This window comes from Meriones unguiculatus, chromosome 1 (genome assembly GCF_030254825.1).
Source record: "Meriones unguiculatus strain TT.TT164.6M chromosome 1, Bangor_MerUng_6.1, whole genome shotgun sequence".
Taxonomy (NCBI): domain Eukaryota; kingdom Metazoa; phylum Chordata; class Mammalia; order Rodentia; family Muridae; genus Meriones; species Meriones unguiculatus.
This window is the reverse complement of record NC_083349.1, coordinates 60,955,563-60,973,101: the sequence shown is the minus strand read 5'-3', so window position 1 is coordinate 60,973,101 and position 17,539 is coordinate 60,955,563. Positions and strand designations below refer to the sequence as shown.

Sequence of the window (17,539 nt, the reverse complement as noted above, 5' to 3'; positions counted from 1 at the left end):
TGATCCCTGTCCTGGATGCGTGGGTTAATGCAATGAGGTGTTCCGTTAGCACTTGTGTTCCCTGGGCGGGGCTTGAAGAGCCAGGTCTCATTTTACCGGGAGGAAGAACATATTAGCTGAACTTTCTCTCTTTCTGTGTCATTTCAATGAAGAGTGAAACATCTGATGTTATTACCTAATAAGGAATATTGTTCATTAGAAATTAGAAGTACCACATTCTGTACTCCTAGGTTAAGAAAAGGTGCCTATGGTTAGAATGACTTCTTTCTTCTCTGGGCTGTACTTTACTCCTTTAATGAGCAGAAATTAGCAGGGGCAGGTGTGGTGGGCACACTTTTAATGCCAGCACCCAGGAGGCTGAGGCAGCATCCCTTTTGAGGACAGCCTGGACCACATAGTGAACTCACTCTCAAAACAAAACAAAAACAAAGGAGGGCCTAGGGATGAAGCTTGGCGCTGGCATGCCTGCCTGACATGTGCAAAGCCCTGGCTCGCCTCGTCACAACAAAGAAATGCTGTCTCCTCCTTCATTGCTCAATTTCAGGTGTTAGGAGTATGTAAGAAAAGCTCGGTGTTCAGGCAACAGCATAGGTATCCAGTGATTTCTTTCCTTTTTTAGGATTTAATTTTTGCCTTTTTAATTATGTGGGTATGTGTATGCCTCCATGTGGGTGTGTGCATGGGTGTAGGTGCCCTAAGAGGCCAGATGCACCAGATGCTGCTGGAGCTGTTCAGAGCCCACCGACATTGGTGCAAGACTCACACCTAGGTCCTTTGCTAGAGCAGTATACTGTCTTCCCTTCTGACTCACCTCCCTGGCCCTATTCAGTGGTTTCTTAGTGAGGAGAAACTTGATGAGAAACTGAAAATGCTTGTTTTAAACTTTGTAAATAGTAAAATATTTTCTGTAAAAGGACACTAGGCTTTTCCTTGACAATTTCTATACTAGAGGATAATGCATGAAAGTTTTACCTGTGTCATTTAATGTGCATATCTATTTTTAAGGGTATTTTAGGAGCTAGCAAGACCCTTCCTGCAGTCAGTCAGGGACTCAGGATGAGTTCACTGTTTTTTCCTGTTCTTGGTCCTTTTGTATCCCAGTCCCCATATGTCTGAAGGGGTGCAATAGAAATGAATGGTTTCAGTATAGCAAATAAAAAATCAAGAAACAGCCAGGTATCCTGTGCACACTTTTAATCCCAGCACTCGGAGGCAGAGGCAGGCAGATCTTGGTGAGTTCGAGCCCAGTCTGGGCTACAAAGAGAGTTCCAGGACAGCCAGAGCTGTTCAACAGGTGTGTGTGTGTGTGTGTGTGTGTGTGTGTGTGTATGAATGTCTGTGCAATGTCCCAGCTCTCTGCTGTGTCTGTTTTCTTCTGAGACAGTTAATCTATACTCTGCAACTGTCCTGCTGGGGTTCTTATAAAAGTCGGGTGAAGGTCAAGTGTTTTGAGCCGGTAGTGGCCCAGGAGACTTCTCATAAATGTGGCCCAAAGAAGGGATGGAACCAAACTAGCCGGGGTTGCATGAGACGAAAATAGAAGCAAAAATACATCTTTCTTTAAGCAACAACAACGAATCCTGCCTGTCTTTTGTTGGTTTCAAATTTATTCCGCCTCTGTCCTAAACCTTTTGGCGTAACATTTGTCTGTCCTGGACTAAGTTTTCCATTTTGTTTCTGGAAATCAGGGTGGTCCTCAGCAGGCCAGCACAGATGCCACAGAGCAAACAGGCAGGGAGGTGCTAACCCACCTGCACACTTCCAGGGTCATCGTCCAAAGGCCTAATCGCTGAGAATTATTGCACAGAAGTATTATTTGATCTTCATCAACACACTGGCTTGACTTCTTGCCTGAATAACAAACACAGCTATTTTATAGAATTCTAAATTCTAAGCTCAACTTGAAGAAACTTGTGTTGTGGCCGAGAGATTAGATAAAATGCCCGTAAAATAGTGGCTGTGGGTGTCCTGGAATCAGATCTGCCTGCCTCCGCCCCTGAATGAGGGGACTGCAGGTGAGCACCCAGCTTTGTTATTTATTTGTGTTTGTTTATTTGTTTGAGACAGGGTCTCTCTGCATAGCCCTGGCTGGTCTGGAATTCTCTTTGTAGACCAAGCTGGCCCTGAACTCACAGAGATCTGCCTGCCTCTGCCTGCCAGGTGTTGGAATTATGAAAGGTGAGCACCACCACTCTTGGCCCTTGGTTCTTTTTGAGCCATACCTCATTGGTCTGGGATTGTCAGCTGCAGGACAGAACAGTTAAACAGTATATTAAAAAATTTAAGCCATTTAATAAGAAAGCAGGGCTAGGGGCCGAGGAAATAGGTCGGTAGCATGGGTAAGGCCCTGGGTTCAGTCCCCAGTACAAAAAAAAAAAAAAAAGTGTCAATAGAGAGATGGTTCAACAACCTTAGAGCACTGACTGCTCTTGGAGAGGACCCAAGTTTGGTTCTTAGCACCCACATAAATGACCTGGAAGCTTCAGGAGACCCAGCTCCTGCCTCCACAGGTACCCAGGTACCGGCACTCATGTCCCCGTGCTCATGCACAGACACACGTGAATACACACAATAAAAATCATTTGTGGCACACGCCTTTAATCCCAGCACTTGGGAGGCAGAGGCAGGCAGATCTCTGTGAGTTAGAGGCCAGCCTGGTCTACAAAGGGAGTCCAGAATAGCCAGGGCTACACAGAGAAACCCTGTCTGGAAAATTTTAATTAATTAAGTGTTTAAAAAAACACTGGTTAAATTATGATCATGAAAGCCTTTTATAATCACCTAATTGTTACATCTGAGCTTTCGTCAGAAAATCAGGGATACTCTGTATTATGCACCTGTTCTGTAAAGATGAAGTTATGAACATAAGTGGAAACACATAGAACCTAACTATAGAGCCCAGCTGCCGTTTCACAAGGCCTGTTTGTGTCTTTGTACAGCTTTTTAAAACTACTTTTTCTTTTTGTAGTCCTGGCTGGCTTGGACTCACTTTGTAGACCAGACTGGCCTTGAACTCAGAGAGATCCACCTGCCTCTGCCTCCCAATTGTTGTGATTAAAGGCATTCATCACTACTACCTGGCTAAATCTCAATTTCTACCTATCTATCTATCTATCTATCTATCTATCTATCTATCTATCTATCTCAATCTCTCTCTCTCTATCTCTCTCAATCTCTCTCTCTGTCTCTCTCAAGTGACTAAACTCTTATGATCTTACCATCATCAAACAACCAGCTTTGAGCTACATTACTTGGCCTTTTCTCTTCTTATCACTTCAGGTCACAGTCTTTAATCTCTGTTAGCAGCCAGCATTCTCCTAGATTTACAGAGAGGCTGAGGCTGACTGCGCCCAGACCTCGGCACAGTGTTCTTTGTAGTTAGGCCTTTTTGCTGCCCCCCTAGTTGTCGATCTGTCACTTCCCTAGTACACAGAGAGTCTACTGTGTCACTTGTGGTGATGGTGGTTGCCACACAGTTCTTCGAGAGAGCCCTACAGGTTTTAGGAACATTCCCAATGTTTACACGAGGGCTGTCAGCACAAAAGAAAGAAGCCACCACTTGAAAGTCGCGCATTAACTTGGGTGGGTTTCTAGCAGCTGTCTAAGGTACTGGCAAGAGGCAAGCGCCACTCTGACCCTGGGGATTGAGCAGTGACTGGTCCAATATAAGGGTTCGAATCTTAAGTATACCTCCAGGGCTTTAGGAGCACGGCTCGGTAGCACTTCACCCTTGCAGGTCTGGGATGACGGCTAAGCCAGAGTTATAGGAGGACAAGGAACAGGCCACACTGCTTTTACCACACCACTTCTGCTAAGACTTGGAAGGAGGAAGCGATTGGAACAGACGGTGTTAGAGTGGAAAGAAATAAAGAAATAAGCTGTCCATAACCAGGAGCTTTTATCAGGAAGTCATTCTGCTGTCTGCTAACACCAAAGTCACTGTCCCCAAGTAACGCGTCTCTTTCGTGATTCTTCAAGGGCCTGCTCTCCATTTTGCGCAAGTTGAAAAGTGCGCCAGACCAGGAGGTGCGAATCCTTCTCCTGGGCTTGGATAATGCTGGCAAGACTACTCTGCTGAAGCAGCTGGCATCTGAAGACATCAGCCATATCACACCTACACAGGTGAGCACTCCCTTGGCTCCCGATGCTCTGCCACCCAGGGAGGACGAAAATAGCTGTCCCGGTTTCCTGTCTGTCACTGTGATACAGCACCCTGACGAAAGAAAAGCAAGTTGGGGAGGGGGAGAGGGTTGATTTTAGCTCACAGTCCCAGGACCTGTGGCAGAGAGCCACACCCACAATCAGGGGCAGGGGGGAGAGCAGATCCACAACCGTGCCTCCTCGTGCCGCGGCCCCGCCCACACCACACAGTCCCGGACCCACAACCGCGATGGGCTGGCCGGCCCAACTCAGTTCATGTAATTGTAACTGACCCCACAGATGTGCTCACAGGCCAACCTGACCCAGGCAAGCCCTGATTGGAATCTCCTCCCAGGTGGTTCTAGAAAGTGCTAAGTTGCCTATTAAAACTAACAATTCCAGTAGCTGTAGGAGATAGAAATGTATACATTGCCAAGGTACGTTTCTGGAGAGCAGCCTGTATTATCTAAGAGTAACCAGATTTCAAATGCATGTAGAGGAAACTCCGTGCAGGTGAAATAGTTAAGACTAGTCAAAATCATGGACGTAGGAAGTGGGACAGTGGCAGCCGAGCTCGGTGGTACACGCCTGTAATCCCAGCATGCTGAGAGGCGGGCGAATCTCTGTGAGTTTGAGGCCAGCCTGGCTACAAAGTGAATCCAGGACAGTCAAGACTACACAGAGAAACCCTGTCTCAAAAAAACCAAAAACCCCCCAAAAGGAAAAGAAAAGAAGTAGGATGTGGTTGATAAAAAAGAATGAGGGCTGGCGAGATGGCTCCACAGTTAAGAGCACTGGCTGCTCTTCCAGAGGTCCTGAGTTCAATTCCCAGCAACCACATGGTGGGTCACAACCATCTATGATGGGATCTGGTGCCCTCTTCTGTCATTCAGGCACACATGCAAATAGAGTATTCATATGTATACATAAATAAATCTTTTTCTTTTTTTTAATGTAATGAAATGATTAATCCAGGCATGATAGTGCACATCTTTGATCCCAGTACTAAGGAAGCAGAGACAGGTGGATCTCTGTGAATTTGAAACAACCTATTCTATAAAGAGTTCCAAGACAGCCAGGGCTAAAGAGAGAGACCTTGTCTAAAACCACAAAGGTTAAGAAGATATATTTTATGCCATGTATATTCTGTCACAATTTAAAATGTAAGTGCATACATTTCTATCTTCTTTCTTAGGCCTTACCTAGATTCTGTGCTCCACCCCCCGCCCTTTTTTTTTTTTTTTTTTTTTTTTTTTGTGCTAAGGATAGAACCCAGATCATGGTACATGGCATGGATTTTTGGCAACTATGGTGGTATACGCTTGTAATTGCAGCACTTGGAAGGTAGAGGAAGGAGTATCAAGAGTTTATGACAGTCCTTGACTACATTGTAAAGTCTAGTTCAGCATGGATCCCAGAGACTATCAAGAAGAAAAAAGCTTTGTCAGGCAATGCAGACGCTGTAACTCAGAGGCAGAGGAGGAGGAGAACTCTTAAGTTTGGGCCATTCTGGTCTGTGTAGCGAGCTCCAGGGCACTGAGACCTTGTCTCAGAGAAGCCAAAGATAAAATACTAGGGCTGGAGAGATGGCTCAGTGTTAGGAGCACTTAGGATCTCACTGAGGACCAGGGTTCAGTTCTCAGAACCCTCACAAGGTGGCATATCTCTCACAGAGGCCAGCAGCTCCAGTTCCGGGGCATTCAACACCAACTTCTGCCCTTGTTTTTGTTTTGTTTTGTTAAGAAAGATTTCTCTGTGTAGCCCTGACTGTCCTGGAACTCACTCTGTAGACCAGGCTGGCCTCACACTTAGAGATACACCTGCTTCTGCCTCCCAAGTGCTGGCATTAAAGCCATGTGCCACCATGCCTGGCTGCAAAAAATAATTTTTTTAAAGAAATAAAGTACTTTGAAAGAAACACTATTTTAGTGCATTTTTTTTCAAATAATACAAATATATATGTATGTATACGTATCAATTTTTTTGTTTGCTTATTCTTCAAGACAAGGCCTTGCTATATACCGGAGGCTGGCCCTGAACTCAAGTATAACCAAGGCTAGTCCACAACTCAAGGTCCTCCTGCCTGAGCTCCCCTAGCACCGCGCTCACAGGCCTACAGCTTGCTGCTCAGCGGGGTCAGTTTTTCAAACACCTGGTTTGTGAGCGTTTGGTGGGGTGGGAGCTCAAGATAGGGTTTCCTTGTGTAGCCCTGGCTGTCCTGGAAACTCACTTTCCAGGCTGGCCTGGAACGCAGAGCTCTTCCTGCCTCTGCCTCCCTTGTGCTGGGATTATAGTTGCGCACTCCTGGCCTGGTTTGTTGGTTTTAAATCCAGTTTTACCAGCTTTCCTCTTCCCTAAGGGGCAAGCAAGCAAAATGCAAAGGGCAAATGGGGTGCGCACAGCCTGGGACTGCAAAACCAAGCCTGGCTGGAGAATTCCCAGAATTCCCTGGGGCTTCCGGGGGCCTCATCGCCCGTAAGAGCACCTAAGAAATCCTGACTTTGGGCCTAGTCAGCTAAGTCAGCCTGTGAGCCTTAGTCACTTTAAAACAGTCTGTCTCAACCTGCGGGTTGCGACCCCCACAGGATCACATATCAGATATCCCACATATCAGCGCTTTATGTTACTATTCATAACATAGCAAAGTCATAATTATACAGTCGCCGTGAAATAATTTTGTGGTTGTGGTCATCACAGCATGAGGAACTGTATTGAAGGGCTGCAGCATTCGGAAGGTTGAGAAGCGCTGCTTTTAAAACATGGGGGCTTTGGGCAAACCAGCCTTAGCATTTTTGTCCCAGGCTGTGAGACCCTGGAGTCAGGTTTGCGGCTGTGCTGGTGAGTCCTCTCCATGGCCTGTGAGTCTTAGCAATTCGCAGCTCTTTGCAGGAAAGTCATTTCAACTGCTACCACATGAGCAATTTTACAGCTTCTGAACAAATTTAATGTATGGCCCGAGGAGGAGCAAATTACAGCAGGCCAGCCCCCAAGGCTGAAAGCACATATTAGCGCGTCAGGGTCTCTGCTAGAAAGAGAGGGCCAGGGCTTCAGTAGGCCGCATTTGCCGAGGCACTGAATGGAGGCTTGGACAGTGCAGGCGGAGCGAGCCTCCGGGTAGAGCTCGGCGTTGCAGCGCCTCCTCGGGCTTTGGTTGATGTGCTGTAGATGGCTGGGTTTATAGTGTCGAGGTTTCACACTTACTCTCTAGAAACACATCTTACAGTACTTTTGTTTAATAGCAGAAAAGACATTAGGTGTTCATTCACTGTAGTCAGTTCAGAAAGCAGAAATAAGTAAAGTTGAGAAACTGGAGAGCAAAACAGCAGGCGAAAAGAAAAGTGGGAAAAGGGCTTGCTGCCACCCTGACACCTGTGTTCAGTCCCGGGGATGTGCCCAGTTCAGAGAGAACGTGTCAGCCATGGTGCTCACCCCAACAAAAAACAAGAAGAAAGTTTTTTATGTACATTGGCATTCTGCCTGCGTGTGTGTGTGTGTGTGTGTGTATGTGTGTGTGTATGTGTGTGTGTATGTGTGAGGGTGTTGAATCCCCTGGAACTGGAGTTACAGACAGTTGTGAGCCATCATGTGGGTGCTGGGAATTGAACCTGGATCCTTCAGAAGAGCAGCCAGTGCTCTTAGCCACTGAGCCATCTTTCCAGCCACCCCCCCTTTTTTTTAGAATTTAAAAAGAAAATATTTATAACACCTGTTGTGGTTTGAATAAAAATGGCCCTCATAGGCTCCTATATTTGAATTCTTAGTCACGGAGAGTGGCACTATTTGAAAAGGACCAGGAAGTGTGGCCTTGTTGGAGGAAGTGTGTCACTGGGGATGGGCTTTGAGGTTTAAAAACCCATGCCAGGCCCAGTCTTTCTCTCTCCCTCCCCCCTCCCTCTCCATCTCTCTCTCTGTCTGCCTTCAGAGCAGGATTTAGCTCTTAATTGCATCTCCAGCACCAGGTCTGACTGTGTACCCCATGCTTTCTGCTGTGATAATGGGCTAAACCTCAGAAGCTGTAAGCAGGCCCCGAATCAATGCTTTTTCTGACAGGAGTTGCCTTCACAGCGATAGGACAGTGACTAAGACAATGCCCAATCAGACAGGAGCCGCGGTTAGCCTTGAGCAGTGTAGCCATTCATGTTTTTCCTGTACACATATATGGACATATGTGATACGTATGTTTAAAGTTTAAAAATCCCAGCATGGTTGTATAGACCTTCAAACCCAGTATTTGAGAGGCAGAGGCAGGAGGATCTCAATGAGTTCTGGGCCAGCCTGGTCTACATAGTGGCCAGCCTGGTCTACACAGTGAGTCCCAGGGTGGCCAGGGATACACAGTGAGATTTACCGCAAAAATAAAAATAAAATAAAAGGGAAAAGCAGACCATGTGGAATATAGCATTTTTCCAGGGGGTGGGGAAACATGGCTTTAATCCCAGCACCCAGGAAGCAGAGCTCGAGGACAGCCTGGTCAGAGATTGAGGTTCCAGGACAGACAGGCTTACACAAGAAACCCTGTCTCAAGAAAGAGAGATACAGCATTTTATATCATCTTTTTTACTCAAAGTTAATCATGAACATCTCTTTTGTTTTTGTTTGAACAAGGACTATGGCTCAGAAGTTACGCGCACTCACGGGCTGTTCTCCCAAAGGTCCTGAGTTCAATTCTAGCGACCACATGGTGATTCATAAATAACCATCTATAATGAGGTCTGGGCACCTCTTGGCAGAATATTGTATAAATCTTTTAAAAACAAACAAACAAGGTCTGATTTAACTCAGTCTAAGCCCCGAACCTGATATATGGCTGATGATGGCCCTGAACTCCTGATCCTCCTGCCTTGCCCTCCTGTGTGTAGGGATTACACGTGAACCTTTCCACGGTACAAGTGTGCTGGGAATCAAACCCAGAGCTTCCTGTGTACTAATCAAGCACTCCAGAAACTAAATAACATCCCAGAACATGAACATCCTTATACATCGGTGTGCACACCCATGCACACTCACATACACAGTCACACACACGCAAGCACACACATACACACATCTAGGTATATATGTCTGTGTTCATTTGTTTTTACTTTTTTATAATAAATTCCTAGAAGATTCTGTGAAGTTGATGACTTACAAAATTTGTCCACTTATCTTTTTTGTTTTGCTTTGTTCTTTTCAAGACAGGATTTCTCTGTGTAGCCTTTACTGTCCTAGAACTCACTCTGTAGACCAGGCTGGCCTCCATCTCAAGAGATCCACCTGGGGCTGGAGAGATGGCTCAGAGGTTAAGAGCACTGACTGTTCTTCCAAAAGTTCTGAGTTCAAGTCCCAGCAACCACATGTGAGATCCGGTGCCCTCTTCTGGCGTGCAGGCACACATGCAGGCAGAATACTGTATACATAATAAATAAATCTGTTAAAGAGAGAGAGAGAGAGAGAGAGAGATCCACCTGTCATCACCTCCCAAGTGTTGGGATTAAAAACATGTGCCACCACACTTGGGTTACAGAAATTAAAGAAGTTATCTTTTTAGAACTCCATTGTTTTTTTGGGGGGTGGCTAGGCTGCAGGCATGAAGATCAGAGCATATGGAAATCAGAGGATAACCTACAGGAGTCGGTTCTCTCCTTCCACCCTGTGGGTCCTGGGATTGAAGTCAGGTTGTCCTGCGTGGTGGCAAGTGCCTTTACCCGCTCAGCATCGCCCTGGCCTGAGTCTAAGCTTAAGGCATTGTCCAGCTTGTGCAAGGCTCTGCTTTCAGTCCCCGGCACTGAAGAAACAAAAGGCCAGAAGTTTAAGGAGTCGGTACCTGTGGCCACATCACAGGATTTACTGCTCTTTATTCTTCGTTTCATTCCAGAAAGGGCTTGCTATCACTCAATTCTGTGTTTAACAGCATTGTTGAGGAGTAGAATTCAGTCTTATAACTCCAGCACGTTAAGAGATGGAGGCAGGAGAATCAGAAATTCATGGTCATCCTCAGCTACCATGTAGCTGAGTTCAAGGCCATCCTGGACTGTGTAGAATCCTGTCTCAAAAAAGGAAAGAAGGAAAGAAAGAGAGAGAGGGAGAGAGGGAGGAGGAGGAGAATGTTTCAGATACATTCAAGTTATTTTTCTGTTTTGGGTTGTTTGTTTGTGTTTTATTTTGTCAGCGAGTTACCATGAAGCAGCCACTGTCACTTTCTTACGTTTAAGTCATTTCTCTTCAGAGTTCTTGAACGGATAATTTATTCGGTCATGGGTGATTTAGAAGAGTCCTAGTCAGCACTGTTTCCAGTTACCCTCTGCGAGTGTTCCACCGTGGAACTGAGCCACAGTGTTCCCTGTACCCTGGGCTGGGCTGGGCCTGGCGTGCTAGGCAGCAGTGTGGCAGGCTGCCAGGAGAAGCAGATGTTTTTGGAGGCGTCCCCAGAACCTACATAACTCCAGTTACTCTGGAGATGTCACTTATGTTGCAGCAAAGTATTGCTTGGATATTCAAATCCTGGATTCCCTTTATCATTCTTGCCAGAGAATTTTTTCCCTCTTGCTCATGAAGTGCCTTCCTTCTGAACCCCAAAGGTCTGTTAGCTTGTCTCTCTCTACACTAATTCCCAGTTGCCATGACTTACTTTCCTCAAGTTTTACTCTGAATCACTGCACTAAAAACAAAGATTTTTCCTTTTCTTTATTTCTTCCTTCCTTCCTTTTATTCTCTTTTAGTTTCTTTTGACTCATTTTCTTTTTGGAGATAGGGTCTTCATCTGCAGCACTGGCTAGCCTGGAACTCACCAAGCAGCCTACCACACTGGACTGAAGCTTGCAGCCGTCCTCCTGCATCGGCTTTCTGCGTGCTGGGATTAAAGCATGCACCCTGTGCCTGGCAGAAGTGGTTGTTTTGTTTTGTTTTGTTTCGTTTTTTTCTTTTCAAGTTCATTCAAGGTGTCTCCTAAAGCAATTCCAAATGAGTGTGTGTTGGCTTCCATCTCCGCCTGTGATTAAGGCCACTGAATATGTGTTCCAGGAGACCCACCTCCTTAGCCCACGGACGTCAGCTACGACCCCATCTGCCTCGGCTCAGCCCCTGTCTTCCTGATGACCCAGGAGGACATTTTTTTTGAGCCACTTCATTTGCTTGTCTCTCTTTAAACTTAACATTCATTCTTTTCTCGTCTTTAATTTCAGCTTTTGGCTTCTGACACTTACATGTAGTATTCCATTAAATTTATCATCATGAAGGCTTCATTCTAAGGAGAGGTACCTGTGTTGATCATATATAATCTCATGTCCCATTATCCTTCAAAACATACAGCTATACAAGTATTTTTCATGCCTTTGGAAAGAGAACCATGAATGTGAGGCTCCCTGCCTCCAAGCTGCACCCTACTCCAACTTGGAGATAGATATATATATATATATATTCCTTACTATAGAAAACATCATGTGAGCCAGGCATGGCAGCACACAGCTCTAATCCCAGCACTTGAGAAGAAAAGCAGAAAAAGGATCCACTCTGCTACTTAGCAACTTCCAGCCCAGTCTGTACTACATGAGAGCTTGACTCAGGAAAAAAAGAAAGAAAGTAGCTTGTTAGCCTTGACATTATTAACAGTGATTCTACTGAATGAAATAAACATTTGTAAGTATGTTTTCTTGACTATCATAGTAAGCCATTTGCAGTATTAATAGTATCACATCTGGCATAGTTCTTTAGAACTAATGTAAAAAGTAGCTATTACGATTTGGGAGGGGCCGGGCATGGTGGTACATGCCTTTAATCCCAGCACTCTGCTGAGGAAGGCAAGCAGATCTCAAGACCAGGGTTCTGGTACTCAGAGAAACCCTGTCTCCAAACCCCCCCACCACCACAAAAAAAAAAAAAAAAAAGCCAGGTGTGGAGGCGCTTTTAATTTTAGCACTCAGGGATGCAGAGACAGGCAGAGCTCTAGGAGTTCAAGGCCAGCCTGGTCTACAAATCTAGTCCAGGACAGCCAGGCTACACAGAAACAACCGAAAAGATTGTATGGGGCTGGAGACATGGCTCAGAGGTTAGATAGAACCTTGTGGGTTTTTGTTTTGTTTTGCTGTTTTTTAAGACATGGTTTCTCTGTGTTTTTGCTCTGTAGACTAGGCTGGCCTCAAATTCACAGAGATCCGCCTGCCTCTGCCTCAGGAGTGCTGGGATCAAAGGTGTGTAGCACCCCACCCCACCCTTCCTACCCCCAACCTCAGCCTAACACAGCCCTTGTTAATCTTGCAGAGGAGTCAGGTTCAATTCCTAGCACCCAGTGTTATCTCACAGGCATCTGTAACTCCAGTTCCAAAGAATCTGACTCTTTTGTGACCTTCATACAAAGCATGTACATGGTACACATACATACATGCTGGAAAAATACTCATATACATTAAATAAATTTGTAAATAATAATAATAATAATAATAATAATAATAATAATAATATCTGGGAGCAAGCATGGTGTGGCTCACCTTTGATCCCAGCACTCGAGAGGCAGAAGCAGGAGTATCTCTATGAGGTCAAGGCCAGCCTTGTCTATATAGTAAGTTACAGAAGGGACTACATAAAAAAGGGGCTGGAGAGATAGCGCATCCATTAAAGAGTACTGACTGCTTTTCCAGAGGACCCAGGTTCAGTTCCCAGCACCCACGTGGTAGGTGACAATTATCTGTAATGCCCTCTTCTGGCCTCCATGGCACCGCACACATTTGGTGCACAGACATACATTCATGCAAACACTCATACATGTAAAAGAAAAAGAAAGCCAGGCATGCTAGTGCACACCTTTAGTCCTGGCACTCAAAAAACAGAGTTTCAGGATGGGGGTAGGGGTATCACATACCTTTAATCCCAGCACTCAGGAGGCAGAGGTGGTGGAGCCTACAGATGGAGATCCAGGATAGCCAGGGCTACACTGAGAAACCCTGTCTCGAAACAAAGAAAATAAGATAAATTAAGAATTACTAGATAAGTAAGTAGATCTGGCAGTGTAGCTTCCTGAGTCCCTCGGCACGTGAGTCGTGTCCCTGCAGCCCAGGTTCGGTCCTCAGCTCACCTGCGCTATTAAATGTAACTTTGGAAGAATTAACTGCTCTTCTGTTGTTTTTCCCCCCGTCTGTTTCAGGGTTTTAACATCAAATGTGTACAGTCACAAGGCTTTAAACTGAATGTATGGGACATTGGCGGTCAGAGGAAAATCAGGCCGTACTGGAGAAGTTATTTTGAAAACACTGACATTCTTGTAAGTAACCTTGACGTGCTCGTCTCTGCTAGCGTCGATCCGAGCGAGCTGGGCCGCAGAAGGCTGCAGACCAGCTCTGTACAGGATGTCTGGCTGCCGCTGGTGGCGGTGCCGGGCCGTGCCCACCCTGCCAAAGTGTTTATTAACCACCGAAATACAGATGGCAAAGGAAGCCAGAACATCCTGCCGTGGCTCTGTCGCCCCAAACTAGTCCACCAATTCTGCATTTCCAGAAGAGAGCGCCAGTCGAGAGGTCTTGACCTGGCTGGTTTGTCTGTCAGTTGAAGAATTAAAAGGCAAGAAAAGGTTTGCAGCCCTGCGGTGGCAGCAGAGAAATCTCTTCACAGAGACAGAGTCAGCAGCTAAGAGAGGGGTGTCCTGGGGTTGGGGAAGGACACGTGCAGCAGACACCAGACAGAAAGACCACTGCAGAGCAGAGCGGGGGTTCAGAAAGCCAGAAAACCCCAATCCAAGAGGTTCCCCTCCACTTTGGGGTCGGTCAGTTTGAAGACAGGATGGTTGATTGGTCCACAGCTGTTGTGTGACATGTCCTGATCTGGCCTTGAGCTTGTTGGGCAGGGGGTGGGGGGTGGGGTGAAAAGAAGCTGGTCCAGGCTACACAGAGCGTTCTAGGCCAGCCTGGGCCTAACACTCAGAAAAAAAGGAGGCTGTGAGATGGCGAAGTGGCCTGACCTAGCTCATGGTGAAAAGAGAGCGCTAAGTCTTGTCTTCTGACCTCTACATCGTGCATGCTCCTGTGTGTGCACGCCTGAGTGTGTGTGTGTGTGTGTGTGTGTGTGTGTGTGTGTGTGTGTGTATCAGTCAGTGTGTCAGGGGTGAGGCCATGCCAGCCCTCCAAGAGCAGCAAGAACGCCAAGCAATCAGAACGAGGGCAGAGGAGGGGAAGAGGAAGTCAGAGGGTAAGAACGTCAAAGACCTCACGCAACACTGTCTGAGGAACTGGCCTGTTACTCTCCAGTTTGAGCTTGCGACTTAGCATCAACGTTAGTGCCGCAGTGTGGTGCCAGCAAAGGCAGAAGCAGGGGACTGTCGTGTGCTACTGCACAAGTTGGTGTGTGGGGACACATACACACACACGCCACACTGCCCAGGTTCTCCCCTGGGATGGACAGTACTTGTTTATGGGTCAGAGGTGAGATGAGAAGAGAGGAGCCAAAGAACTCCATTTGGGGTTGTTTTGCTGTTTTTGTTTTGTTTTGTGACAGGGTCTCATGTGACCCAAGCTGGCCTTAAACTTAACCTGTAGCTGAGGGAAACCTTGAGCTGATCTGCCTCCTTCCAGTGCCCTCAGTATCGTGATTACAGATGGTGCCATCTTACCCAGGTAGTGTTTTGGGGGTTTCTTCCCCTTGAAACAGGGTCTTGATTTGTAATTTAGGCTGGCCTGGGCCTCACAGAAGTCATCCTGCTTTAGCTTCCCGCATGGTAGGATCACTGGAGTAGTTGGCATTGTATTGCAGTGAAGGGAAGTGGAGGAGGTTGAAGGAGTACCCAGGAGGAGTGGATGAAGAAGGGAACCTGGTTTGGGACATGCTGGACTTCCGGGCTTCTGCTCATGGGGTGACTTCAGATAGGCAGCGGGATGCATATGAGAGTTCCAGGCTGGAAATAACTTGGGACTCATCAGTATGTGCGTTGGAACTAAAACCTTGAAATTAAATGAGGCCGCCAAAGCTGCGCCTTAGAGGGAAAGTCAGGGTGGAATTCTGGGACACCCTGGCTCTTGCAGGAGAGAGGCTAAGAACATTCCAGTGCTGTAGCACATCACCGACACAATCGACTTAGAAAAAGTTCCGTTTGGTTAAGGTTTTGCTTTGCATTTCAGTCTGTAGTCTGTTTGACCCTGTTGTTTTGGGCCTCTGTAAGGCTGCACTGTGCCAGTCAGTATATTACACAGGAATGCAGTTCTCCGAGTGGCCAGGACACAGAAAGGGGAAGTGAGGACCAGCCAGGGTCTCACAGGTGTCCCTGAGGCCGTGCTCTCAGTGACCTAAAACCCTTCCCACAGATCTTCAAGGTTCCCCCGCCCTTTCCTCGGGGTCTGCAGTGGCCTCAGCCTTCCGTGCGCCGGCACCACAGCTGCACACCTCCATGCCTGGCTCTGCTACCTCACCCTCTCACCTTCCGCTGTGCCACCTGGTGGCCCCTGACTGTTCACGGGCTCTGCAGCCACTGTGCCTTTTGGCACTATAATCTTTCTTTGCTTCTTTCTTTCTTTCTTTCTTTCTTTCTTTCTTTCTTTCTTTCTTTCTTTCTTTCCTTCCTTCCTTCCTTCCTTCCTTCCTTCCTTCCTTCCTTCTTTCTTTCTTTCTTTCTTTCTTTCTTTCTTTCTTCTTCATCCTTTTTTAAGTGCTAAGGATCTGTCTAGCCCAGGGTATTGTACATGCTCAGTGGCAACCGTTCTGCCCCTGAGTGACATCTCTGGACCCACTCATTCATATTTTCATTTGTTCAATACCTGTTCCTGTTGTTTAATACCTGTTCGTCAGAGACATTCCTTGAGAACAGGGACTTTTGTGTTTTTTAAATTTCTACTTATTAACATTATTATGATGATGATGATGATGGTGGTGGTGGTGATGATGTGTGCTTCTGTGTGTGTGTGTGTGTGTGTGTGTGTGTGTGTGTGTGTGTGTGTGTGTGTGTGTGTAGGTGCTTATGCACACGTGGAGATCACAGGACCACCTTGTGGGTCAGTTCTGTCCTGCCCTTTTATGTGGTTTCCAGGTCAAGTTGGGGTCAAGTTGCAGGGCTGTGGAGAGCACCTTCACCTGTTGAGCCATCTGCATAACCTCTTTTTTTTTCTTTTTTCTTTTTTTTTTTTTTTTCTGTTGTGTCATTGGTGCCTGGAAAAGTGCCTTAGAGAATAAAAAGGAAGTTGTTGTAGATGTTTTCTGACATGAGGTAGAATGTCAAGTTACATGACCTCTGAATTCCCTCCCAGATTCAAAACTGTTTATTTTGTAGTCGAGTCCAGGCCTGCTAATTCCCTCTATGAAATGAGACCATCTAGTTCACAGAGATGTTTGAATTAGTGGATAAATCTACTCACTACCATTCTTTTTTGTTGTTTTGCTTTGTTTTTTGCTTTTCAAGACAAGGTTTCTCAGCGTAGCCCTGGCTATTCTGGGACTCATTCTGTAGACCAGGCTGGCCTTGAACCCAGAGATCCACCTGCCTCTGCCTTCCAAGTGCTGGGATTAAAGACATGTGCCCCCACTGCCCTGCCTCACTATCATTCTTAAATGGAGAATATAAAATTATAGTACCCTCAGCAAACACACTGTAGCCTGAGATGGGAATGACATTATACTCCTGGCCCCCTGAAGTGTGGTTCTGGTCCATTCTTCGTGCTGGGTTAGAGGCTCAAGTGGATGAGAAGACAGACGAGAAATGTGCTGGTTATTCCTTATTGTATGTATGAGGCAGGATCACGTGTCCCAAACTGGCCTTAATCTGCCTGTGTCCTGAGAATGACCTTGAGCTCCTGATTATCCTGCCTCCACCTCCCAAAGGATGGGATTCCAGTCGTGTGTCACACCAGCTTTCTGCAGTGCTGGGAAGCGCACCCAGAGCTGTGAGCACACTGTGGGTCCTAGGGTGTTTGTTTCTGTGACAAAACACCATGATCAAAAGCAGCTTGGAAAGGAAAAGGTTTGTCTCCGTCTACAGTTCCAGCCAATAGTCCCACGCTGATGGAAGTCAGGGCAGGGACCTGGAGGTAGGGACTGATGCAGAAGCCATGGAGGAGCGCTGCTCATTGGCTCCCTCCTCATGGCATGCTCAGTCTGTTTTCTTCTACCATCCAGCACTACCAGCCCGGGGGCGGTGCTGCCCACTGTGAGCCAGGCCTCCCCAGTCAGTCATCAGTCAGGAAAACGCGCCTCAGGCTTGCACACAGGCCAGGCTGTTTGAGAGCGTTTTTTCAACCGAAGCTCTCGCCTCCCAAACGGCTCTAGGTTGTGTCAAGTTGAGATACAACGAGCCAGGTCACCAGGCAAGCACTGGACCAATGGAGTTACATCCCTGGGCCCTACTTTTTTTTAGTTTAAAAATTTCAGATTTACACAAACCTCAAAAACAAAATGGTATAATGAAACCCAAAATACAAAAACTGCCATTCAGCTTGGGTAGTCTTGTCTCACT

At 46.5% G+C, this 17,539-nt stretch overlaps 1 protein-coding gene across 1 annotated transcript in view; it reads left to right on the top strand.

Annotated features, from left to right (window-relative positions):
* Positions 1-17,539, top strand: part of Arl3 (ADP ribosylation factor like GTPase 3) — a 46,705-nt gene that overhangs the window by 8,093 nt on the left and 21,073 nt on the right. The window contains exons 2-3 of the mRNA XM_021650415.2: positions 3,979-4,122; positions 13,256-13,372. Coding sequence (XP_021506090.1) covers positions 3,979-4,122; positions 13,256-13,372 — 261 coding nt within the window. The remainder of the gene's footprint in view (positions 1-3,978; positions 4,123-13,255; positions 13,373-17,539) is intronic.